Source organism: Chroicocephalus ridibundus, chromosome 3 (assembly GCF_963924245.1).
Source record: "Chroicocephalus ridibundus chromosome 3, bChrRid1.1, whole genome shotgun sequence".
Classification (NCBI taxonomy): domain Eukaryota; kingdom Metazoa; phylum Chordata; class Aves; order Charadriiformes; family Laridae; genus Chroicocephalus; species Chroicocephalus ridibundus.
The window spans coordinates 74,677,477-74,704,109 of NC_086286.1; the positions used below are offsets into that span (position 1 = coordinate 74,677,477).

A 26,633-nucleotide genomic window follows, 5' to 3' on the forward strand; every position below is an offset into this window, starting at 1 on the left:
CCTGGATGCACTCGCACAAAAGCATCATCGTTCTTTCAGGCCTGGGTTTTATCAATGAACTGAGCGGATTCCAGGCGCTGTTCCCCCCGTTGCCTAGTGGAGGGACACTCATTGAGGCTTTAATCACAGTTTAGGTGCCACAAAGGAGGGGACCAGACGACCGCACCGCACAAAGCAGCCCAGCAGCACATCAAAGAAGCGGGAGCCATGGCTGTGCCCGGTCTCATGTATGCTCTCCCACTGGCAGCAGCCACCAAGAAGGAGGGTGCTCCTCTCCTCCCCGTCATGGGAAACGCACCCAGGGGGAGACCATCTGCGGTCCGGCATGCCACTCTGATCCCCATCACTGCTCAGAGAGGAAGGGCACAGGGCCTCTGCAGGGGGACAACCAGAGCCCCCTGCTCAGGGTCTGGTACCTGCTTGTGCGCCGGGAAGATGCTCGTGACGAATTATACCCCTGCACCAAGGGAAACTACTAGAAAATGGCACACCACTGTGATACATAACAAGCCTCAGGTCTGAATGTAAATCCTTCATCCTTTTCTTTAATAACTCTGAAATTGCAGCTTTGACAAACAGCTTAAAAAAAAAAAAATATCACAAAAATCAGAGATACAAAGGATGTTTTAGATCATCTGTGCCTCCCTCTTCCATCAGCAGAGAACGATTTCCTCCACATGCATTTGTAAGGGGTTTCTGTGAGTTAGTTTAGATGATACCTCTTTTTCCATGAAAGATTAGTCCACATTCAAACAGGTATCTCCATCAAGTCCTGTTTTCTATTATCCAGTTTTTGTATCTATCCCATTAGTTCTAATTATGTCTTTTTTGAGATGTCCCAAATGCCTTCTGCTACAGCACAGAAAATGAGTAAGACTTTCAGATTTTGTCCCTTAAAAATAAAAATGACTGGCGCATACGGGTTAGCTAGTACATGTTCTTTCACATCCTTCAGCCTTCCTACCCCAAAATGAATGTAACCTCTTTTCTAAGAGTATGTTGCAAAACAACACAGAGTTAGGACTTAACAGAAAAAGATGGTATCACAAAAACTTCTAGCAAAGGCAGCAAGGAGAAAATTTGATGAAAATATAGGGAGCCTTTTGGGGCTAAATCAATCTTTGACATACTGGAGGGTGCAGATTTCCTTCAATGTGTTTTGGGACTAATTTTTCTCCTAAATCAGACAGCAAAATTCAAGTCAACACATAGAGAAGTAATATTTTATTTAAGAAGTTAACAAGTCTTGCGTTAAGCTTATTACAATAGCCCAGGATGATCAGACAGGTTTTGTATTGAAGCCACGTTATCCTACACAGATACCAAAACACCTGAGAATTATATTCTTTCTGATTTCTTTATCTTCTTCAGACACCATACAAGATGCAATTGTGGATTCTTCCTACTTCTGTATGGCCAAACTCCACAAGCTTTACAAGAAAGCTAACACACACTCCACACGGATCTTTAATTTCTATATGCTGAAGACAATCTTTTTCAAATATTTAAGACTGAAATTTCACGTTCATTAACTGCAGTTGACGTTAGCTTGTCAACAGTTGTCTCTTCGTCCAAGTAACACTGTTTGCTGTCGATTTTTGTACCCTGAAATCTGAATCTCAGTTTTTTTCGCTTGTCTGGGCTTATGGATGCATATAATAGGCTATCATACCATAGCCAGACCACTGCATTTGTAGATGGCTATTCTGCCTCCAACAGGGGAGAAATTTGTGTTCCATCGCTTAAGTAGTAAAGACACTGGTGCCTCAGACACAGAGCTAAGATATGGAACAGAAATTTCTGCTTGTTAAGGAGGACGTGGACGTGCTGCAAAGTAGGCAAAGAAATGTACTTACAGACACGTTTGGATCTGAGGCTGGACAAAAACCTTCTGCCAGGTTTGTTATTACTGTTTCCAGGCCAACTTTAAGACATAAAAGCTGTAGAAGTACTATGTTCATAATATACTTTACTAACTCCCAATTTTACCTCTGTTAAGAGGGTACAGTGTATTTAAAACTATGTTGGAGGCCATTCTTATTGTGACAAGCCATTCCAATAGAAAGAAAACTGAAGAATGGCAATGAAATTGTCAGCAGAGTGGCTTTTCCCATTTTGGGGGCTGAAGCATGTGTGTTTATGTGGTCAGTTAAAGCAGTGAAGTATTTCAGATGTAATCTTAGAATACCTACTGGGCTGAGCTCAATATTAATTTAAAAAGTCATAACAGTCAAGGCATAATTGTATATAATCAGGCCATGCAAGTAAATGAGGAGGCAGCTTATTTACAGAGACTATTCTGTTGGCAAGAAAAAAAGCATTACCAAAATGAAACTAATAGAGAACACAGTGCCAATATTATACATAATTCAACAGCGTCCCAATTACATTGCCCTTTTATGTTTTCTTGAGCTGAAGCGGGAGATGGAAGAGACTCTTCCACATCTGTGCCATGGCCTTTATAGCCTCTTACTCTCCTTCACCACGGCTGCTCCTCTCCCCTGCCAGCCTGTATTTACAATACAAATTAGAAGCATTTATAAATATCTTTCCTGTTTTTTCATTAAACAGTCCAAGTCTCCTGATTTTTGCATCCAAGGGGGAAAAACCAGAAGCAAACCAGGGAAATGCCTTGCTCGAGAGGCAGGGACTGCATGTCAGAACGTGGGTTATAACTGAAGAGGCTTTGTTCTACGTTCATGCCACTACCTTGTAATTATCCCACTACAGCATTAATCTTGGCGGCTAAAAATAACATACCAAGGATATACATGAAATCAGTTAAAACTGCTCTTCCACTAGAGGGGATGCTGTGCCTTACATGACTTTCTCTGCGGCTGGAAGATCCGTAGCCCTGAGAGCATGACACCCCAACAGCAACTCAAAGACCTGCACCTGGTGATGGTGAAGCCGCTGCCACAAGGACATGTCCAGTGATTATTGTCACGCTGAACAATCTCAACCACAGAAATCGAATCTTAATCTAAGTTTGTATTTATTTTTAATCAGACGCGTTGCTTTTGTGAGACATGCTAAGCAGACTAAAGGCATGAGAAAACAGACCCCACTCACTTCTGCTCCTCAAAGCCCCCTCAAGCCAAATACCTCCACGAGATCCCGGAGAAGTTGCAGGAGAGGATACAGGCTAGCGACTCCTCCTAGCAGGCACCAAAAAGAAGCTGTGCTATTTTGGTCTCAAAACCCTGAGCTACTTTCCTCAAAAGCCTTGAGTGTTTGACCCTTGCCTAAGAATATCTTCTCTTTGGGAAGGGCAAGAACAGGAGGGAGCCAAGCTGAGGAGAAGAAGGAAGGGGAAGCTACAGGGGATGGTGTGAACAGAACAGCAGGCACACAAAGAACAGAGGAAAGGGGACAACTGACTAGTGCTTCAGAAAAACAGAGCACTAAAAAGACCAAAAAAAAAAAAAATAGTTTCTCAGTGCCGGCCCTGGGACAGGTGGAGCAGGTATGATGCTGCAAGGCTTGGTGGGAGTGGTGCAGGGCGACGGCCAGCAGCAGCAGCTCCTGCTGTGGTGGCTCCTGTCAGCTGCCTGGTGGCCCTTAGGGACCCGGGGCTTTTAACAGGGAAAACTCAGGAATGGGCCACTTTCTCATCTCAGAGACAGATCTCTCTCCACAGCCCACCAGCCCCGCTGTTCACCCCCATCCCTGGCACAGCTCAGCTTCGGCAGGTGGGAGACCATCAGAACAAGCAGCTGTCGTCTCACTGACACCACACCGAAGTATTGCTTTATCTTACAATGCCAGTTGATTTTCTCCTCTCTCTCTCCATTACACCTTTCTAAAAACATCACAGACATCTGTCAGCTCCACTGCATTCAACAAGAAAGCCCCTCAAAAAGTAGCTTGCTTGTGTAAGAGATGCAAGCGAGGTCTTCCTCCCCAGACACACTGATTTGAAGGAGCCCATGCCCCACGACCACCGGGAGGTGCCAGCGCACATCACTTGGTCTTTGCAGCTTCCCATCTTCCGAGTCCACCCTCCACGTCCAAGCAGCTTTCCACCAGGGTGAGCTGACAGCCACAGTCCTGCTGTGAAAGCTGCTGGGAGCTGACAGGATGGTTGGTATCTGCCACTCTCAAACAAGAACAAGTTTCTTCTTTGCCTCTGCTAGCAACGCAAGAAGCTGTTTATACGCCATTCTGCCAGGCTCCAAGACATCGTAACTGAAGAGTGCTGTCCCGGCTTTCTGCTATCACATTAGGATATCTCCTCCTGGCCTCCACCAGCCTCTCCGTAGGCAGTCCCACCAGGGCCTAGGGGAGTTTCACCCAAGAAAAGCCCTCAGAACCTGGCCTGCCGAGGGGAGTCCTGGAATTGCAACAGATGGAGAAGGATGAAAGAAAGTTTTCAGGACTTCTGCAAGAATACAGAATGACTGCTGAATACGATATGCTGCACACCACCAGAACCTGTATAATCACACTGACACGTTCAAGACAAGCACTGCTGACATGCACAGGGCTGCCTGGAATATTTTCAGTGAGGCAAAAATACCATCGTAGTTTTATATTGCATTAAAGGAAAAAAAAATAAATAAAAATCTTGTATTGGAAAAAAAAATATATACTGTCTTCAACAAAATTTCTTGGGAAGAACAGGGCAAGAGGCTACAGTCTGGTAGTTCTGACAGCATCAAGGATGTAGGCATACCCAAGTTAAATCCTTGTTCAGCTGGATCCTCAGAACCATCCTGGATGAAGAGCTGCTACAAGCATAGCAGAAACTGAAGCCTGCTCTGTCTCCCATCCCCTGCAAGCCCTCTCGATCCCAATGCCAAGACAAGGCTCTGATCGCCAAAGGCAAGAAAAGACCAGAGGACATCACTGTCTTCACCTAGTGCCTCCAGGACTATTAGCAAGGAGAACAGGTACTACCCCAAAGACGCCATCTGCCTCAGGGCATTTTACGTGCCTCTGCTGACCAGGAACTGGCAAAGGGATTTCCACAGGCTCCATGAAAAGGAAGGAAGAGAAGAGAATGCTCATTATTTAACTGGTTCTTATTCTTCCACACAGGAAAGCTGATCCTGGGGGACACAAACTGAAAAAACAAGACCTTTAGCCTGCAGTCCTTGAGCAGCAATCTTGCACACTTTGCATTTAAAAGTCTTTAACAAGGGGAAGAGGTACTGGCTGCAGAGACGTACATTGTGGGTGGCGTCCGTTTTAATCACTTCTCCTCAAACTGCTCCAGCTCGACCAGTCCTGAAAGACCATACTGATCTGACACATGTAAGATGAAACAGGACTATTTCTTCAGCCACAGTTTAATTATCAGCAGTAAGTAGTACTCGATGCTCCTCAGGTATTGAAATATCAAAAACAGAGCAAGCGAATATTATGTTCCTATAGTCCCGTAAACTGTATATTCCTCTGTCTGTGAATAGCAGGACTAAACTAATCACCCAAAACCAGGACATACAGCGTGCACTGAGTGCACACAGCTATTAATGTTGCTGATAATCAAAGTTACCTAATCTGTTTTACCACAACGTTTGACTCTGATCTGGCATACCAAAGAACGCCAACATCTTACCCGCTATCTCCAGTAAAAGTAATTGCAAGCTTCCATGCACATATGTTGTGTATACAAGCGTGTATGTATCAAGGTGACATTCATTAAAAAAAAAAAAAAAAAAAAAGAGACTGTGCTGAATCATACCTACCACTTTGTTTAAGGCTAAGAGAAAATACTGTGCATTTGATAACTTATCCCTTTAAACTTGTTTCCCTTCATGGGGTTTGTTTTTGGTAGTTGGGGGTTTTTCTGGTTTGTTTTTTTTCCTTTCTTCTCCTGAGAAGCAGTATAACAGAGGTAACAGAGTAACAAGGTAACAGAGACTTTAATGCTTCAAGGAAAAAAAGAACTTCTCAAACTTCTGGACAGATTTTCCAACCATTTTAACAACATACCAAGGAAATTAAGACTGCTTTTCAAAAGAATGGGGCTTTAACCTACAGGAAAACTTTTAAGAAGAATTTATGTTCACCACTGTTCAGATTTCTGGAATAATGACATAGTAAACATTTCCTATTTCTCTCCTATTACCTACACAAACAGACAAATATAGAGTACAGCCTTGCTGTAGCTGCTTTTCATTTCCATCACGGTTACATAAATAGATACAAGCAGCGCAGTAATTCCCAGATGTTCTCTTTACAGCACAAACGAAAGCCAAGCACATACACATTAATTGCCTGGTGTAAACCTTTTGACAATTAAAAAAAACCAGAAAAATCCATGCACACCTCAAAAACTATGCTTGTTAGGTTCCCCAGGCATGCATGACCTGCTGGTCACATGCAGATTACACGCACAGAGCTGGAAGACAGCACATCCCCATCTATTTTGCCACCGTTCTCCACAAAAGTTACCTGCGTTTCAGCAAGCCCAGGAAGGTGAGACAGTCCAACAACACGTACCAAGTTATTCTAGCTTCTTTCACGAGTAGGGAAAAAGAAAAACAAATAAACCCAAACCCCTCCATTCCATCTTTTGGGGTAAAATCAAATAGAAAGGTGCCTAAGGAGCAGCTTTAACTAGCGTTCTGGGTAATTTCCAGGGATTTGTAGTCGACACCAGCCCTTAAAAGTGGCGATTAATTGCTATAGCAACCAGGGCATCACACTACACGCACTGGGGCTGGGGCACAGGGACTGCAGCGTGCCCCCTCACCCCCACACGCCTCTCAAAAGGCAAACGGGCTCCTCGAGGGGCCGCATTGTTTGGGCGCAATTAATCCTTTATGATAGACCCTCTTCGCTGAGGATGGGGGACTCTACCCATACTCCCCCCCCCTCTACAGGAAATCTTGCCACCGCGGGGCTGCCGTGGCTTTGGAGGGAGGCTGCACGCAGCGGGAGAAGGAGGAAAGGGGAAACGTTGGACGTGCAGGGGAAACAAAGCCAGGGTACCATGTATTTTGGGATCCAGGTACGAATTCATCTTAAGAACTGGTGTACAATAGCAGCAAAGGAAAAACTTTGTATTTTCTTCACGCATTTCACGTGTCTTTCATAAAAAAGAGATGCCCCTCCCTCCTTCAATACATCACCATAACCAGATTTATACAAAGACAGCCAATGTGTTTATGCTATATCCACAGGTGCAAGCCAGTTCATTGCAAGCCACATGGCAATCTCTCCCTACCTGAAATCACCACAGAGACATAATCATTAGAAACACCCATAAAGCAAAGAAACAGGTCCTTTCTCCCTCCCTGACAGCTTATTTCTATGCCACAGAAGCACACTTAGACAGAGAGAGACAAAAGGAGATGAGATTTTTGCTGTGTTGCACCTCTCCATTCCCAAAAACTGGGATTCAAACACCAGCAGAATTTATCTGGAAGCGTCTTCCCTGGCTTCCTGCTCACTCATTTTGGTATCAAACCATGAACTGCTGTATATTGCACTGTTGGGTTTTTTGTTGTTTGTGGGTTTTTTTTTCTTAAAAAAATCCACAAGGCCTGTACTCCTACTAATAGAGACCTTCCCAGTCTGAACATGATAGCTCCACTTGCCTGTGGGACATGTGGGATTATTTTATTTTACTGTTCATATCAATCAGGTACCAATCAAAGCTAATCACAAGCTGTTAAAGCTTTAACTGGGAGCAGGAGTGTGGCGAAACTACTGGTTTGAGCTTCCCCCAAACAAGACCAGCCCCAGCAAACAATCCAAGTTTTTGTTGGACAATAATTTGGAGGCTAGAGCGGAACCAAGAACCAGAGAAATTACTGCATTAGGTCATAAACCAAAAAAAAAAAAAAGAAAGGAAAACATCACAGCTGTCTCAAGGCCAAACTTGCTTTCAATACTGTCACCAAAAAACTGATGTTAACACCCAGATCAGTAGGCAATGAAGGCAATGACACATTCAGTTCCTCATACGGACAGAAACACAACTCTCTGACCTGAGCCACAAAAGTGAAATCTCCTAAAATTCCACTTCAGGGATTGGTCATCTCCACCACTCACAGAAATAACTGGCCAAGAAACTCCAGCATAATCTCGTATTTGCCAAAAGCTGGATAGACTGCAGTGTTCCCAATTTTTTATTTTTTTTTTTAAGAGAGAGTCACAGCCCAAAGAGGCTTTAGGCTCTGATCTGGAATTTCTATTATCACTTCCATCTTTTTTCAACAGGATCAAAATGAAGAACTGAATAGTGGCAGATGTTCTCTACCTGGATTTGTCAACCCCTTATTTCTCTTCAGGAACAGTATACAGCCGTATTGTTGTATGCTTATTGTCTTCTACAACACCCTTTTACTCCTTACCTCTGCCTGCCTGTGCTTTTGGTGCTCCAAATCCAACAGCTTTACAAGCTACAGTAGAGGAGGTGTTGTGAAGCAATATAGATGGACTGTGCAGCACCTTTGCACAACAAGAAAAGGGGGTTGGACTAGACGTCCTTTAGAGGTCCCTTCCAACCCAAACTATTCTAGGATTCGAACAGCACTGACTAGTGACAGTATAACAGCATGCTAGAAGGACACAGGGTTCATTCAGGGAACAGGACTAACAAAGAAAAACTACCAGAAAACTGTCTCTTTATGTCAGTGCAGTCTGCCTACCCAGAAGGAGCTCTGTTGGAACTACTCCCAAGGCGATCAAACTGGTGGATGCTTTGGTCTTTAGAAGTTTTTTTGTGTAACTGAAACCACCGGATTGCTGATCAGAGCGCTCCCTCAACAGCATGGCTTTTGGGAAAGAAAATACATGACTGCTGGCCCTAGGGAGAAGCGGAAGAGAAAAAGAGAGGCCAGGGAGTTGCAATAGGCCTCCAAGGTCACATCAGCCAAATAAAAACAGCTATTCACAGTGCACCATATACTGGAAGGCTGTAATACAGCGCATGCCATCATGGAAAGTAGGACAAACAAGTTCAGTAGCCACTGATCAATTGCTATTTTCCTAATCAGCAAGAGAGAAGCTACTGCACACCTTGCCAGAGAGACAGAAGTGAGTCATAAAGCCCACAGTAGCACTACCACACACTAGATATAATGATTTTAAACCTGCTGAACATGCACCTCTATTTTAGTTACTGTGAAAAAACAGTACCAGGGATAAGGCTCCCGTTCCATATTCCAGCAACAAGGAAACACATAGCATGCTTATATTAAGGTTTTGCACAAATGCCCATCTCACTGAACTCAATCCCTGCCTAAAAATAAATAAATAAAAGGTATAACAAGGAGGGCCATTGTCCATTTAGGGCTGCATCATACCTCCACCACCACCTCCAACAGTGCAGTACACAGCAAGTACTTACAGTCCTTACAGCACATATTTTTCCCCCAACTCCATCCAGACTCATGCTCTCAGATGTCAGGCCACCTTCTGTTTTTCCTTTCTGCATACAATAACATTGCTTACCACCTATTTGAGTAAGGAATTGGCTACAGCTGAGTGTCTACCCCGTGTTGATAGCCACCAGGCCTCACCTGGGGTGACCACCACTCTTCTCAGGAACATCAGCACTAGGGTTTGTAATAAAGGAGAAGGCAGAATAGCATGGGCAGCAGGAAGTTAAGGACCCTGGAAACAGGTAGTTAGTTCAGGCATGGTAATACAATGGAGATGAGTCAAATAAAAAGCTTGTGACCATAGCAAAAGATACTTTCCCTTCCTCCTTTCCAGTTTATTTTACCACCAACACCTGCTTTCCCCATTTCTTCTGCCCCTGCTCCTCCCTCTTCCCTGCCCACAGGCTCCTTCCTTGCCCTAGTCTAATCAAAAGTTAGCTAAAGACCTAGCAACAACAACAACAACCTTTTTCAGCCAGGTTAATTCTCTGCTGTTTTAGTGAGCTGACTGTGAGATGTGACAGGAACCAGATCTGGCTTAGCTAAAGCAGAAGGACCAATTTGGCCAGGAGCAGGGAAGAGAGAGAAGTGAGACCTCCTTTTGGCAGTTCATGAAACTGTGACTTAAAACCAAACTCATTCCTCACCTTTAGCTCACGTTTATCTTACCCAGTTCTGTGAAATGGTTGAGAGGGTGAATCTTTGCATCTGGTAACTCTCTAGCCTCTCCTAACAACTTCTAGGTATTAATTCAGGAGAGGCTGATTAGGAAATGGTTTCCTACTACCACCACCTTTTTTATTATTTTTTTTACAGTCTCCTATTAAACCAAATAAATACATGTGTGTGCATGTGCATTGCTCACATAATGCCATATATTCATGTCATAAGTATCACAAATAATAGTGTGAAGACACAAATCTCAGAAATTATTACGGGCTCATCTCTAGCACATCTTCAGCTCCTTCTCCCTTGTTAGCAGCGTTTCACACACAGTGTGGTGAGCTTCAACCACGATCAGCTTTTCGCCGAATGCTCTCTCTTATGCTGCCATACACGTCTCCAATGAAATCAGCGTAATATGTCTTAGGAGGCAAGAAAGAAGGTTAGCTCACTAACCTTCAAACCCCTGTGATGGCAACATCTTCTGTGTTTGGGTAACGTGGTTTGTGGCATCACCTCCAGTGTCAGAAGAGCTTCAGCAGCCCCAGCCCCACTTTCTCTCCAGACACTTGTTCTCACCCCTGTATCAGCCCCTTCACCATGCTAGTCCTCTGTTTGTAGCCACATGAAAAACTACACTGGAGAGAAGACCCATCCAGAAACACAAACCAACAACAACAGAAACCTTTTTCTACTTTTTTTCCCATGTGGATCAAGGCAGCACCAACCTGGTTCTCCATGCCACAGCGCAAACAACTCCACCAGCACAAGAAAGGGGGAAGAGGTTGGGGGACGGGGACAGGAGTAAGAACAAGCAGCTGGGAAGCTCTTCTGCCACCTTCCAGAGGCCCCCTCTGCAGTCCCAGTCTCATCCAACACCGGTTTCAGTGCCAGACCGCTGCAGCTACCCTCGGGAAACCTCCCCTTGTATGCTGACGGTAGGTACCTCAGGAAAGTTAGACACCTTTAAAAAGATGTGGTCCCCTCATCTCCCAAAGCCCACATGTACTGCATCATTTTGTTTCTTGGCAAACATTTGCCCATAAAGTTCCAGAGAAGCACTACCCTAACTGCAGACCAGATGCTTCCGAGTACTACACTGTATTTTATAGCACTGTATAGCCTTTTACAAGCATTAACTAATCAACAACGCTTCCAGGTAGTTAACTTTAATTATCCCCATTTTACAGGTGCTGAACCAGACCCAGGGAGGCTGAGAGATTTGCCCAAGGCTGAAAAAACAATTGGTGTCCAATCCTGGTCTGTAAATCAGGAGCTACTGTATGTAACTTCTTCCTGAGCCTCTCACTGCAGCAGCAGAGTTCCCTTCATCTGCTGCTGCAATACAAGCTTCTCCTGAAAACAAAACAGGCCAAAGCCCACCCCTGCCTGCCCTTCATTGCAACGGGTTGGTCAAGCTGCTGTTTGTCCACCAGCTCTCCTGTAACTTAGTCAAGCACAGTCAAGGTGACACAAATCCTCCCGCTCTGGCTTTGGTCCGAAACCCTGCGGCTCAACCAGGCTGGCAGTATTCACAGGGCATCTCCCCATCTTTCTAACTCTGATGCCTTCTTCTGCATCGTACTGACATATGATGGTTTTGGGGGGTGGGTTTTTTTCCCCTCAGTTTCCCTTTATCACCCGACTGGTCTTTTTGTGCGTGCTGTTGTTAATTTATCAGGCTTGAGCTTTCAATGCCCAGCAACTGCAGTGGTGCACAAGTGGCAGCTACGGTAGCAGCAGAAAGTCCAGACCAGAAAGTGGTGAGACGAGCAGTATACTGAGTGGATACAGCAACTTTCACTAGAAAACAACAAAGACAGACTGGCAGAAGAGTCAGTTTTAAGGAGCTTCACCTTACAGACCACTGGATGAAACATTTCTGTGCGGTTGCAGCTGCTAGAGATTTCTTCACTGCAATGTTCAGTGAGCTGCTTTGGGTTGGATTTAAAGGCTGGGCTGAGGTCAACCAGTCTCTGTAATTCTGAGAGTTACAGAATATTTCTGGTCCATCCAAAGGAAGGAAGGATGGTATCTCCAAGCGCCACTGGGGCTGCAATGGCAACAGAAATGCCAGAGTTGGGACTGCCCGAAGACTGATCTCTCCCTGCTGTCAGTGCTCTCCACCAGTCTGCAACTGGCAGCGCGGGCAGAGGTGGCCAAGTAGCTTTCTTCCCTCGTAATTTCTTTGGCCTCCGCCTCCCTCGCTTCCCACTGTGAGCCATCAGCAGGTCCCATCTGATGCTCATCCTCTGCAAGCAATCGAACAAGCCCCACGTTGGTTACCCATTTCGGCTGGTCTTTGTGACTGCTTCTCAGATAAGCACCGCTGCTTATGAAAGATGAATGCACGCATGGCCACTGCTCAAAGAAAAACATGTAAATATACTCCATTTGGCAGACAATCTACTTGTAAGGTACATTTCTACCTTTGTTCCCTCTCCTGCTTTGGGCCTGCTGTGCAGAACGGCAGCCAAAACACGTCTCAAAGGTTAGGTCTGGTCTCACAGCCCTCATCTTGCAAAAACACATAAACTGACGACTAGTCTCAGTGACCAGAGTATGGTCATGACTCGTTTGATGCTTGATGCACGGCATTTTGCTCAAACAGAGCCCACATACATGGGGGGAAAAAAATCATTAAAGGACAAAGGCGAAAGACACATTTAAAATTGCTGTAGTGTATGCTTCAAAATAAATTGCAGCTAAATACTCTCAAGTGTAACAGTATTTTGGATGTTAGTAAGACCATTCATAAATGAGAAAAGAAATTGGTATTGATTCTGCAGGCTCATGTCTCAATACATCTATAGGTTGTTAAAGTGTAGGAATAAATCTAATAAATTAATCTAGCTGAGTAATAATAAGTTCCATTAACACAGTAATACCTACCAAATCGATATGTATGCACAATTTCAGACATCAAATTTAACAGAAATTCTTTTCCAAGTTAGAACATGCTAGAATTTATTTATTTATAACGGGACATTAAATTTGGGTAACTTTAGTAGTTCATTTTAAAAGATCTCGCACACTTACACACACGGAGTCCTTTTTTCAAGTGAATTATCAGGGAAATATTTGCTGTCTTAAACTCAAGTAACCTCTTCAGAGCAGGAGAAACTTTGAATCCTAGAGATTTCACTTGGTTAATACAGATGCAGTTTAACTCTTCCACTTTGGACAACCCTCCAACGACAGCATGATGCTGCATCTCACCCTGACCACTCTGCCTCACTCCTTGAGTGCATTTCTGCTACTGAACGGTTGTTCTGACGTCACCTTTTTGTTTAAATGAGAGAAAACATGGAATTTTCCTTTTCAATGCCAGTAAGCGGTGCCTTCACACATGTAGGACAACCATCACACCACTTTGCCCCTGTGCTTCTAGATTAAGTCCTCCAAATGTCCTGAACTCTACTCAATCTCTTCAAAAATGTGATCCCTCCTGCCACAAACTGGACCTGAAAAAACACTATAATATACTGTGCAAAAAAAAAAATGTCAGTCGGCACTAAATCAAAGCAAAACAGAAGAAGCTGGTTGAAGAAGACTGGTTGAACCTGAAGAGGAGGCAACAAGGACTCCAGAGCTACACATAGGTGTTGTCCGCTTTAGGAGGAACTTCTGCAAATGATGATCTCTAAATTCCAGAAAAAGTGTTGTTTTTCTACAAAGCATCCCCCTCAGCACACCAGGCACCTAACAGTGGGGATCAGGTAACCAAAATCTGACTGGAAGTTACCTGCGCATATCAGGTAGGTCACCCAGGAAAAGGCGGCATTTCAGTCTGACTGTTACATATATTTAGGTGCCCGCTCACTTTTTCCCCATCATGTTAGATGAAGCTTGGAAACTGTTTCTACCTGATAGTACTTAATCTTCATATCCAGCCTGATGAAAATTATATCTACAATATTAAAGTTTTATGTCCTTCAAGTATCAAATCCCACAACCATCAAAATGTTTTCCAGCTCCCTGCTCAACTCTTGCCAACCTATTTGCTATTTGCTCTTCTTCCTCACTTTCAATCTACCCAGGACGGTCCCCAGAGACCTCAATATACTGGCAGCAGGGAGTTAAAAACCATAATCAAAAGCATTTCATGTCTGTAGCAGCAGCAGAGAGAGAAAAGGAAAGGAGCAACAGGAAAGAAATACTTGCTCCATTTCGTTACAGCTCTCAGCTTCTAGTAAGAAGAGATTTCATAAGGTAAATGGCCCAAATCAGAAGCCACTGAAAACACAGAGCTATTTAAACTCCATAAAATATCTGGGCTTAGAATAATCACAGCATAATTAATTTGATTTTATGAAGTATTTTCCAGCATTTGTCTCATCATCACAGGGGCAGAAAAAAAGCAAAGAGTCATGCAGAAGAATACTGCACCCTGGGGTAGCCACAGAGGCACCTGGGTAGACAACTTAAAGATCCAAGTTTTGGTAAAAAATAGAAAGCATAGGATCGGGTATAGCTTATGCCTTATCCTCCTTGAAGCATTAGGCCTCTACCTGTCAGTGCGTCACTTCAGGCCTCCCCCGTCTGCAATTCACAGTCTTGAAGAGTTAGACATAGACACCTACATCCTCTCTTCAGAAAAAGGCAGAGAGAACTTGCTTTCACCTTGCAGCCGCCGCTCTCATTCAGCCCCCCTCCCCTTAAACTCCCCCTTCGGCTGACAAGGTCTGAGACAGCAGTCCCAAGGCTACATTAAGGATCAGGATTTTAGTTATTAGGCTGGAGGGATCCAGGAGTGGAGCTGTGGAGCCTTCTTCCTCTTCAGTGAGGCCAATGAAGAGCCACCAGAGCAGGAACAGACTCCAGGTATCTCCCTCCCACACTGCCAGTGGCTTCCTCTCCATTTCACCAAACTGGGGGAGGGAAACATTTAATCCCCTCTTAACTTATTTTTCATTTCTACCAAATGGAAACCAGAAAAAGTCAGGTTACATCAAAACACTTGCCAGATAAGACAAAGTAATGAGAACAAACGTGGCACAGAAGACAGCGCCATTTTAAAATTAATGCAGCCCAATAAAAGACAGTAAAGCAGGCTTCTGGTCACACGCGCGACAGTTTCTTTGATAAATGAACACCAGAGAGAGCTAAGTAAACTAATGGCTATCACTATAAATGTTTCAAATTTTGTTTTTGTTCCATCACCAGCTAATACTGGCTTACAGGTTGCAATTAACACTAAGGCTTGGGAGGTAATAATTATGGTCTTGCTACTGGACATAAATTACCTCATTTATCTGTATCAGAGATGCAGCAATCTGTTTCAAGCATAGTGTGCTTTTGTAGATGAACACCTTGGAGCCTGAAATGCCTTGGGAGATGAGCTGGGCAAAAAAGCATCTTCTGGTTCCAAACTTTTAAATTACAAAACTTCTCCCATTTTGTCCATTAGGACAAAGCCATCACCTTTTTAGGTTCTTCATCCCAAGAGAACCTCACAGTCCATGTCTTCATGGTCATCCTCAAGGATGCAGCAAAGCAGAGTTAAACCTGGTCTCCTATGTAAGTACTCCCATCACCAGATTACCATGAAGTCTTACTCGCTCTCCATCCACAAAAATCTAGTCTGGACATAAGAAACATTGCTGAATATGCAGTCTTGAGAAAATCCCATCCTTCTTGCCAAGGTTTTGACTGATCTACATTTTCTGACAGAAAAAAAAAGGTATAGCAAAGGAGAACATTCACTACGCAGCTCTTAAGTTCCTACATGTCACCACAGGTCAGACCTATCTGAAGGTGGAGCGTGGCCTCCTGCATCACTACGGGAAAAGGCACTGTGAGGAAGCAACTGACCACCACACCAACAGAAAACTCAAATTAAGGGTTGAAATGACTGTATCGGCAACAAACAGAAGGTTGGCTTAGTAAGTGTCACTGTTTTTTACAGGGCATCGTTTGTGGACAGACCGTTCTGGTGAGATTGAGGGTCATCCACCTTGTCTAGGAAATGATTTGGCTAGCACTGTGTACCGTGGTTCATCCCCAAAAGCAGACGTGCTCCCTGCGGAAGTATGGCACAGTATTGCCACACAGGTGCCCTCATCGAGCACGGCCGGGCTGTGGGGATGTTCCCTCCTCCATCTCTTGCTCTTTAGTTCCAGCCATAGCCAGGAGAAAGTGATGCATGGGAGTCAAACACGCTGCCTCAATCATTTGGTGTCTCTGAGAAAAATGATGGAGAGAGAGTATGTATTGAAGAAATGCTTTCTTAAATCATGAGTGAAACCAAGTCAGAGAAAGCTGAAAGACAAGCTTCAAAACTGGCGTGTTTTAAGTAAAAATCCCAGAGAGACAGATGACAGACATAAATAAGGCGAGACAGGTAGATTAGGCGGTTCACAACATGAATTTCACAACCACCAATACTTACACACTTTACAGTCATAGCAATTTATGAGTCCCCATACAGCTGTTGTTGCAACAGGTGATTTCAGCTGGGTTTGAGCTCATCTCACAAGCCTTTGAGCATGAGTTTTCCGGTTTGTTGGGTTTGGGGGACAATTTTTTGTAGTTTTTTAAAGGCCAGTTTCTTGAAGCCAGTTCTTTTTCCTAAGCTTTCCTGGTAATTAGCCCTAATCAGTATTCAAGTCCTGATCTGTAAGGCTATCTGCTGACTTAAAGGAAGGGAACACCTCACTAATAGCCCCAGTGTTTCCCTCTGCCTGCAGAAACAACCGCGATAAGGACAGAGACTCCAGCCATCTCCAAAGAGACAGAGCCACAAAGAGCCCTTCTGATCGCTGCTGGCATCTGGCCTACCCCTCATTAGCACATTAAAGCTGCTCTGTCCATCCCATAAGAGCCACTCTGTCCATTCCTCCCGCTTTCTCTATGGAGCCATTTACAGCGCTGCTCCTTTGAAACCCCCATAGTTCAAGAGGCAGTAACCCCTTCCCAAAGCCCACAGCACAGCCAGTGTCAAAAATTCCCACTTACAGACAGGCACCCAGTGAGTACTGGCCTTCTGAGTGCCATAGGTAGACAGAAGACACCCATATATTTTGCCTTGCCAAGTTGCCCCTCCTCGGGAAAATCTTTTCCCAATCATATGTGGGCTGTGGGGTTTAGATTACAGCGCATTTACCGTATCAAATCACTTCATTTCAAACAATTCCTATTTCAGGATAGGACAGGCAAGGCTTGTTGTATCTCTGAAGGTGCAAATTCTCAGAAGCAAAAGCAAGACAGGGGGGGAAGCAGCTTTCCAACAGTGACTCCAGAGCTTGCTAGGAAACCACGCTCGGACACTTTGAAACCACGTTTGGACAGACTTCCAGTACCTGCTACAGCAGCAATGTGGAAGCTTTATCTACTTTAGCTCATCTTCACTCCTAAATCAAAGCATTTTAAGCGTGCATTCACTGAAATAAGTTGTTTGGAGGGGAAATAGAAAAGCATCTTTTTCTCCCGTTTTACAGGTATTTCCCTTATGCACCCAAATTATCAGGAACGTAGCAAATTCCCAGAGGTCACTTGCTTTCAAAATGGCAATTGCAAGTAAACTAATGGGAAAAGGAAAGAGTGGACAATTTTTCATCAGTTGATTTCTGTATCCTCTGCAAGAATGCTTTCCTACGCGAAGATATGACCTTCCCATTCCCCCCACCAAAAAGAATAATACTAATATGTACAAGAAAGCCAACCTAGTTGCTTTATCTATGCTCTGAACTTATTTTCTTTGACTTACTTCAGAATGGTATAAATATTTTTACCTAAAAGGAGAGCTGCAGCTATATGAATTGGGCTCAGGCTCATTCTTGTACAGTCACTGTTATTCTAAGTGGACTTTGAGAAGCTATTTGTACTTTTAAAGAATAAAAATCCCAAAGGAAGCCAATCCTTTGGTTTTGAAGAAGAAAGCGAAGCAACTGAAGGTTATGAATACTCACTCTTTTTTTGGATTCCAAAAATGATGTGTTTGATCCTTGACTTGCTTTTCATTAAGGAAAAATGCCATAAATTATTTGGTTTGTTTGCCTCTCTGATCAGTCAACTGAAAGATGTTATTGCTTTGGGGCAATGAAATACGTTGCCTCAATTTCATTATTATTCAGTTTCGGGTTCTTTTTAGTACATAAACTCCCTCTGTCTGATTTACTATGCAAATACGTGTTATTAGAGAAAAAAATCATTGGATTATAGCTTTTGATACTTGCAGTGTCATTTAAACAGCTCTCATCTCTGAAGTTAGTAGCCTTGACATATGTTTCAAGTTCAAACTTAGTCAGGTAGTGGGCCAAATTCTTCCTCAAGTCCATTATCAGGGATGAAGTGCGCCTGTAACATACTAAAAAGGCAAAAGCTTTACTCAGACTGTTCCTGAACAGCCTGGCTTTCTGACAAGAAGAATCCAAATTGCTTTTCTACGTATAATTTTGTTCAGTGAATCACTGCCTAGCTTAATGAATTATTAGCAAAATTATTTTTTCTTCCTTTTCCTAAGAAAGGTAGTAGTAATTAGACCATACGCTGGCTTTACGTACAAGTAAGTAAGTAAGTAAGTAAGAGGGCAAAGAAGTAGAGAGGGACTCATGCTGCACCAGAGAAAGCTTTCGCAATTCACTAGGTGCAGAGAACATAACTACAAAGCTATTTAAAAGATGGCATGAGAATGAGTGCCTGAAATTACTCTCGCTCCATTTTCTGGTATCAAGTTGAATATGTCTCTAATATTCTGATATGATTTTTAGGAAACTTTGGAAAAAATACAAAGTGCCATTTAGCAACAGAGAGCAAGAAAAACCACAGGAAGACATCCTTCAAAAAGCAAGATAAGGCAAGGCTAGATTTTATAGCTAGTATTCCTTACAGAAGTACTAAAAGACAGAAGTGGATAAAGTCAGAAAAATGTATGTGCTGTCCAGCTTTCTAAAAAAGTCCTCCTCAAGGAAAGCAATACGATAGCAGGGCCTTAGACGTTACTTTGGAGACCTGAGTTCATTTATGCGGCTATGGTATTTTTTGTTTCCCGGAACAATCTCATTTACTTAGGTAAAATAACCTTGTCAGAGTATCTAAAGATATTAACTCATTTTCCTTGCAGAAACTTAATTTTCCCTCCTCGTCCTGGTGCCCAGGACTACAGAGATAATGTCCACGGATAAGCAAGTACCTTGTTTGCTGGCTCTCGTTTAGATCAATAATTTGGAAGAACCCCCCAAAGAGATCATTTGGCAACCTGCTCCTCCTGTGTTTCATCAATGTTTATTCTCTGCCCAGTTCCTTTAAGGAGGTGACAACCAACCTTCTCAACATGAGATTGACCTGTAAGTTAGTTCAAAAGGCCACATGCAACATTTTGCAGGTGATTCTCTGCTCTTGACCATCCAGGTCACGCAGGGAGTGCAAGGAAGGGAGACAAGCCACCGCTCTGTGCTGGGATACAACCAGACAGAGCGAGTTCAGACCCGCCAACAGGTATCTCAGAAATACACAGATGCCGGGGTGGTGTCCTGGAGAACCGCAGAGCTCCAAACCACATGATTTTTCTCCTTTTTTTTCTTGCTTCCCACTATAGGTGGAAGGCAATAGGGAGCAGGTGAGTCACTGCTAATTAAGTGGTCCTCTACAAGCAGGCAGAGTTGGTGGAGTCCAATTTTGGCTTCGCAGAGGCTGTGGGGAAGCAAGCAAGCAATCAAGCCGCCAACATTATCCTTTCTCTCCCCTGCAACACAGCAGGGCAGGGTCAGCCAGGGACACCTGCTGAGCAAATGTCACAACGAAGGTACCAGGCAGGGCCCTACAGATGGGATTCATGGACCACGGGTGTGAGTCACAGGTCCGGGAACATATTTGCAGATGTAATCACCATAACATTTCCCCTTAATGCAACGGCAATTCAAAGCCATCCTCTCCGGACTTCAAGGATAACAGGAAGCTCGTTCCTGTTGCAGCAGGTCCTGTTCAGCATCACTGGCAGGTCAGAATTTATATCCAAACTATTCCAGTAAATCCCAGAATTTCATTGAGCATCTCCAGTCCTCCATGATTCTGACCCTTCATTTTTGTGTTTTACTTTGGTTTTCTGTTATGGCCAACTTTTTCACAGAGTGCAGTGTTTGCTGTGATCACTGAAATAGATTTTTACAGTCAACCAGCTCTGCTTTCAGTATGTTCTCTCCCAAACACCCTGGGGGGGTTGTTCCGATGTTTCTCTACTACCTCGATGTTTCTCTATTACCTCAGGATCTACTGAGTGAACAGGGAGGAGAGGTTGAAAGGTGAAGTTAAAAGAAGTTCGCATAGCTTGTAAAGCAATTTTAAGAGGAGCCCTCGAAGACAACTCAGGAATCACCAAGTGCCTGGGTGACCAAATTACTACATATAAAGTGAGAGAGAAATGACGTTCAGTTTCTGCCAGTGTCTATCCCCATTCTCCTGCTGTCTTGTTATCTCCCTGACCGTGTCAGTCTGTCCCCACCCTGGGGACACACTTTTTAGTAGGGCTTGTAGCAATAGGACAAGGGGTAGTAGTTTTAAACTAAAAAAGGGTAGATTTAGACTAGATATAAGGAAGAATTTTTTTACAATGAGGGTGCTGAGACACTGGAACTGGTTGCCCAGAGAGGTGGTAGATGCCCCATCCCTGGAAACATTCAGGGTCAGGTTGGACGGGGCTCTGAGCAACCTGATCTAGTTGAAGGTGTTCCTGCTTAATGCAGGGTGGTTGGACTTGATGACCTTTAAAAGTCCCTTCCAGCCCAAACCATTCTACAATTCTATCAGCTACAAGCAGGTTTCTGGCAACCCCAGCTGTTGTCAACTCTTTTATTTTGTTTGTCTGCCTGAGAAGCCCCCACTTTGTCTAGCAGAAGACAGAAGCACATGAGCTCAACTCAGAGAGGAACAGTTCACAAATGGGTCTCAAGCGAGTGGGCACACAAAGTATAGACAACACAGAGAAAACGCTACCCTTTTCCAGTAGAAAAACATTAACTGAAGAAGCCAAAGCCTGGTTTGTTCTGGGCTGCTACTTCTTTAGAAATACAGCATACATATTTCTTCCTTTCCCTTACACATTCGCATGCCATTGTTTCCACAGAAGATGAAAATATAAACATTGTGTTGGCATTCACCTCACTCTGTCAGGATTCATTTCACTGTATCAACAGCAACATTGCATGAGAGCCATGATGTTACATGGGCTGAGTCCTTAGTTGCCAGGTAAAGTTGAAAGAAACCTAACTGAGGCAAAATTTCCCTTGATTCAGGCTTTGGGATGGGATAAGGATTCTCTTAGACAAAGGAAAGGCTGCCTTCAAACAACACAGTGACAAGTCTTCCCCCTCTCCCTAAATCTCATAAATTTGGAAAAATTTGACTCTCATTTCATGTTTGAGGAGGAGAAAAGAACATGTTCACGAAAAAAGGGCTGGGCTTCTGGTTGTTAGGATGCTGCTCTGGGTGATGGGAGATGTCCTTTCTAGATTCAAGTTTGTGATTTAACAGAGATTTGAACCCTGATCACCAGAGCCAATTTCTATCCTTTTCTTCCTTCAAAAAAGTATCTAGATATTCTCATTTCAATCACATATATGTAACAATAAATATTGATTTGACTCCTGATCTATGGCTGAGAGTCATATATATACATAAGCATAATTGCTTGAACTGCATGAATTAATCTAATACCTCCTAGCCATGGAGATTGCGGTCTATTTGGTGGTTCCCCAGAGGTCACTCCCTTGAATAGGAGTACCTATTGCTTCTGTATCTGATTCCCTCACCACACCTTTATACATCTCCTGCTGCCCCTGAGAAAACTTCTTTTCTCTAGCGTTCTGTTTCAGGACTGCCACACACCTCAGGATGACCAAGCAGAAGGAGAGCAGGATTTTGCAAGGCACATGACACCTAAGATGACACAGACCATTGGATTGAGGAATTCAGTAAATTTTACTATAGTGAGAGTTGCAAACGTGCACGTAACAGAAAATGTGTAACTGAGTTTGAGCTGAAGCAGCTCTTACTTGTTTCAACTTCTTTTCAATCTTTCTCATGCTTGAATAACAAAGGATAAATATTTCCTCCCTTACTGATGCTTTCCGAGGATCCTCCTAGAATGGTAACAGTTAATTAACTGCATATAATAGCAATGATCTGTGAGCCATCAAATTCCTTCAGGTATTTGTAACAATGTTAATTTCCTAATGTTTAAAAGCTTGAAAGAGACAATGAGCATCATCTTCTAAACTAGTATATCCAGATAGAAGAGCTGGTTTTCTTAGTCGCTCATCCATATTACCCGTACCCAAAACTAAAGCTGGGACAAAGAGGCGACACTGGTACCCACCATCCCGTTGCTGCTCCTAACGCTGCAACTGCTGTTCAGCACTTAAAAGTCATTAGGGAAAAGTGATGGCTTCGGCTGGCTGAAAAGCACTCTCCTTCTGGAGAAGTGCAACCAGTCAAGCTCTAGAGAGATGCTGTTTTGCAGTAAAAAAACTCATCTCTAATCAAATGCGGCGCAGAAGAAACAACTGCCAAAGAGGAGAGGGTAAAGGATTTAAGTAAGACGGTTCCAGTGTTTTCTTGTGCGTTCGGTGAAATTTACTCCGAGTACCCTGCAGTTTTCCTGTCTTGGCACTGACAATTCTCAGCCACACGCACAGGCGAACCGACCAGCTCGGCTCTCGGCAGCATCCCGCTCCCGAAACCGGGGGATGCTTCGCCCTGACCACGCGAGCTGGTGGGAAATCGTGCAAAAAAAAACCCTCACCCGGGGCCAACCGGCACCCCGGAGCACCCATCGGACCCCGCCGGGACGGGGGGGGACCGACCCATCCCTTCTTTCCCCGCCGCCACTCTCACCCGGCGCCCGCGCTCCAACTTCCCCGGCGGCGGCTCCGCCACCGGCCGCGGGGACGCCGGCTCCCTCCTCCCCGCCGTCCCCCCGTGAAAAAGCAAGCGGGGACCCGGCTGTGCGTGTGTGTGTGTGGCGTGGGGGGGGGTAGGGGTGTGCCCGCGGGCACGGCAGGTGCGACCGGCACCGTCGCCGGCGAGGTGGGAGCGGGCCGGGGGCCGCGCCTCACGCCGCCGCCTCGGAGCCAACAATGGGCCGGGGGAGGCTCCGCGCCGCCGCCCCCTGCCCGCGGCTGCCGTGGGGAAAGGGGCTGCCAGCCCAGCCCAGCCGAGCAGAGCCGAGCCCAGCACAGCTGAGCCCAGCCGGAGCCTTCGCCCCCCGCCCCGCTCCACCCCGCCGAGGGGGCCGGGCCGGGGCTCCCCCGACGGCCGCCCCCGGGACCTGCGCGCCCCAGGGCGAGCGGCGGCGGGGCGGGGAGCCGCGCTGTGCCGCGCCGCGCCGCCGGAGCCCCGGTGCATCCCCCGGCCTCACCTGTTCAGCACTTTCCTGATCCTCTGGCGCACGCTGGAGGAGGGCGCGGAGATGCCGCTCCTGCCGCCGCCGCTGCCGCCCTCCGCCGGCAGGTTCTCGATGGTGGCCACGACATGGCTGGGCTGCGGCGGGTGGTGCGGCGGCGGCGGCGGCTGCGGCGGCGGGGGGTGGCGGTGGTGGCGGTGGCGCTCGGGGGAGAGCATCGCGGCGGGGCTGCGCCTCAGCGGCGAGCGGGGCGCATCCCGGCGGGGCGGGCGGCGGGCGCTGCTGCCGCCGGCGCTGGCTCCCTCGGCTTCCGGGCAGCGCCAGACCCTCGCCCGCTCCTCCCTCACTGGGCTGCCATGCAGCGAGGGGCGGGCTGCCGCCGCCGCCAGCGAGTGCCGCTCACGGTCGACGAAGTGCCAGCAGTTTGGCGACCCTCCTCCTCCTCCTCCCTCCTCCTCCTCCTCCTCCCCCCCACACTCCCCGCGCCCAGCCGGTGCCTCCCCCCGGCGCTGCGCCGCCGCGATCTCCCCTTTGTTTCCCCGCGCACTCCCCCGGTTGCCGTCGCGGCTCGGCCCGGCCCGGCCCGGCCCGTCACGGCGGCGGCGGAGCCCCCTCGGAGCCGCGTGTGGCGGCGGCCGCCCCTGCGCGCCGCGGTGCCGCCGGGAGAGGGCGGCGGCGGCCGCCAGGGGGCGCCGGTGGCGGCGGCAGCGCCCCCGTTTCCCCCCCACACCGGGGCCGGGCGGGATCTACGGGGCGACCCGGGGGAGCGGGGGATGGAGTGGGGGACACACAGGGGGAAGGGGGGATGTGTCCCTCCCGGTCCCTCCCGTGGGCCGGTGGCGCCGTCCCGCCCCCAGCCCGTTTGTCCCCTCGGCAAGGGGGGAAGAGGGGCAGCTCGGCATGCTCACCCCCAAGCCTCACCCCATTAAATACGCCTCACTTTTGGGGTGTTTCGTTGCCTTTTTGGGGGTGTTTGGGGTGTGTTTTGTGGTTTTTTTTTTACTAGTCAATTTACTGTTGTCCACAGGTAGGCAACACGGCATCTCCTCCTAGGACAAGACACGCATTTGTCCTCGGAAACGCGGCCGGGCCTGTCTCCTCTTCAGCGCATTGGGAAAAGCGTCGATGAAAAAATGCTGCTGAACAACACCCGTGGTCTTGTGCTGGCGGAGAGGCGGCCGGGGACGGCGGGAGGCACGGCGCTCACCGTGAAGTTCAGAGCGCCGTGCATTTTTCATAGGGACGGTGCGCTTCGAGTTCATGCCCGGGCGAGGCTCGTTGCGGGCCATTGTGCCGGTCTCCCTCACAGGCAGGGAGGCTCGCTGGAAGGAAATGCAAACGAGCGCGGTTTTCATATTTCTTACTCTAAAGAGGGAGATACTTCATTTTAAAAATTGAGTTAGGCTCAGAGGAGGTAGAACGTATACATACCTTTTAAATCGATCCTGTCTCTTTGAAACGTATTGCCTGATAATTTTGCAAAGCCCTGTAAGTGAAATAAATTTGAAATTTCGCTTTTTCCATTCTACTGTTCCCCCCCTACTTATTTTTGTCAAAGATTTTTTTCCTTATATTCCTGTTTGTGCGAACCTTACACAAAGGCGTAAAGGTGAGAGGAACACTTGTAAAAAGCAGGGAAATGTGGTTATAAAGCTGTGGAGTGTCCCCCGGGGAAATCAGATAGATGTAATACTCTAAATTACTTTTGCTTTTTTTTTTTTTTTATCACTAGATTTCAGGTTGGTAATGTCTGTTTATAGGAACGATTCCTTTTGCCAACATTAATTTTTAATATGTCGGTTTACTCTGAGTACCTCAGCAGCCTCCGTCTAACAGGTCTTCAGACGAGATCCAGTGGAGCATGTTGCTCTACCAGAGGAATGCTTTTGAAGATAGGGCTCGCTCGCTCGAAATCCTCTAAAGTTCATTCTCCGTTCTGGGCAGAAAGCCAGCTGTTTTTAGCACGAGCCGAACCTCAGTTGAATCGGATTATGCTACTAAGAGAGTCTCCTCTCTCCCGTTCCCCCCATGGCAACCACATGTTTCCATAAGTGGAGAGAAGATGAGGTTCATTCTCCCTGGCAGCTCTTGGAAGTGGAAGGGACAGAGCCTCCAAAGCCAGGCTGGTGCGACGTTGGTGCCCTCCGTGCCGGTCCAGCCGTAGGGACTGCACCCCCAACTCACACCCTCATCTCTCTCCCATGGACCTCTAGCACCTATTTGTTAATGTTTCCATGCTTTTCATTTCGTTAAACGCGCGGTTTTTCCAAACTGTGTCTGAAGGGCAGCTGCAAATATTGTGGAAATACTCTCTGTGCTGGTATGAGAGGGTTTTGGTAAGGGATGTGTTTGTCTCTGGGTGCTCAGTGGCCGTTTCAGACTAATCCGACAGCTGAGTGGATCAGAACAACAGTGTTTGTGTAACTTTATTCCTACTGATTAAACCAAATGAATTTGGGTTCTGCCGGTAACCAGGGAGGGCTGTGGGAAGCTCCTGTCCTCAGGACAGCCCCCTTATTTGGCAGCCCCCTTTTTACCAATGCGGAGGGAAACCGTAGGTCCGTGCAGACAGCCTGGCTGCCATCATGACAAACGGATTTCTTGCACGCATAAGGTCTGTCATAAATATGATGACAAACTTTTGCTGTGTCCGATAAAATTGTTTCCAATTACTTTTCAGTTTGTCTCACTCTCATACCGCATGTGTAGCGTTACGCCATCACAGGGCTTCATGCATTTAAAGTTGCAGCGTAGCCATGCTGGGTTTTTTTCCATGATGAGACAAAATTACCAGGAGGAGAAATTCTACTGGAGGTATCCTGTTTAGTAATATCAGCAGATTGACTGCACCATACAATCAGTAGTGAGTGATTGAGAACAGCATTTTTTAACATTTTAATAATCGCTCACGATGCTGTTCGTGTGGCTCAGTATCCCTCGCAGCCTGAGCGCTCTTGGCCCTGTTTCAAGCACAGTGCTAAGCATGTTCACTCCCTCGTAGCCGTTTCTCAGAGTGTTGACATTCAACTATGGCATGTCTGGCATCTTCATTAATGTAACACCCAACTGGATCAGTTCTACCAAAAGATAAGGGTAGAATTTGTAGAATTGTGAAAATGTGGTTTTTGTTAAGCATTTCATCCCACTGATTAACAGATGAACACACTAGAGGTTAGTCCAATGACTCCTCTTTGTGGTTTACGCTGAAGAAGCTGCTTTGCCTTCTAGCATGAAGTCCATTTTTAAGTCTGGGTTTTCCAAAATTGTCACAGCAGCTTAAAGCCAGGTTCTCA

General features: G+C 46.0%; 1 protein-coding gene across 2 annotated transcripts in view; it reads right to left on the reverse strand.

Moving 5' to 3' along the window:
- Window positions 1-23,796, reverse strand: part of SLC35F1 (solute carrier family 35 member F1) — a 251,348-nt gene extending 227,552 nt beyond the window's left edge. Inside the window, exon 1 of one of the 2 annotated variants that reach the window (XM_063329725.1) lies at window positions 23,356-23,796. In XM_063329725.1, coding sequence (XP_063185795.1) covers window positions 23,356-23,558 — 203 coding nt within the window. In that variant the 5' untranslated portion in view covers window positions 23,559-23,796. Of the gene's footprint in view, window positions 1-6,399; window positions 6,547-23,355 lie in introns of those variants that run through there. The other variant, XM_063329726.1, reaches the window with a different exon arrangement.
- Between the last annotated feature and the right edge of the window lie 2,837 nt (window positions 23,797-26,633).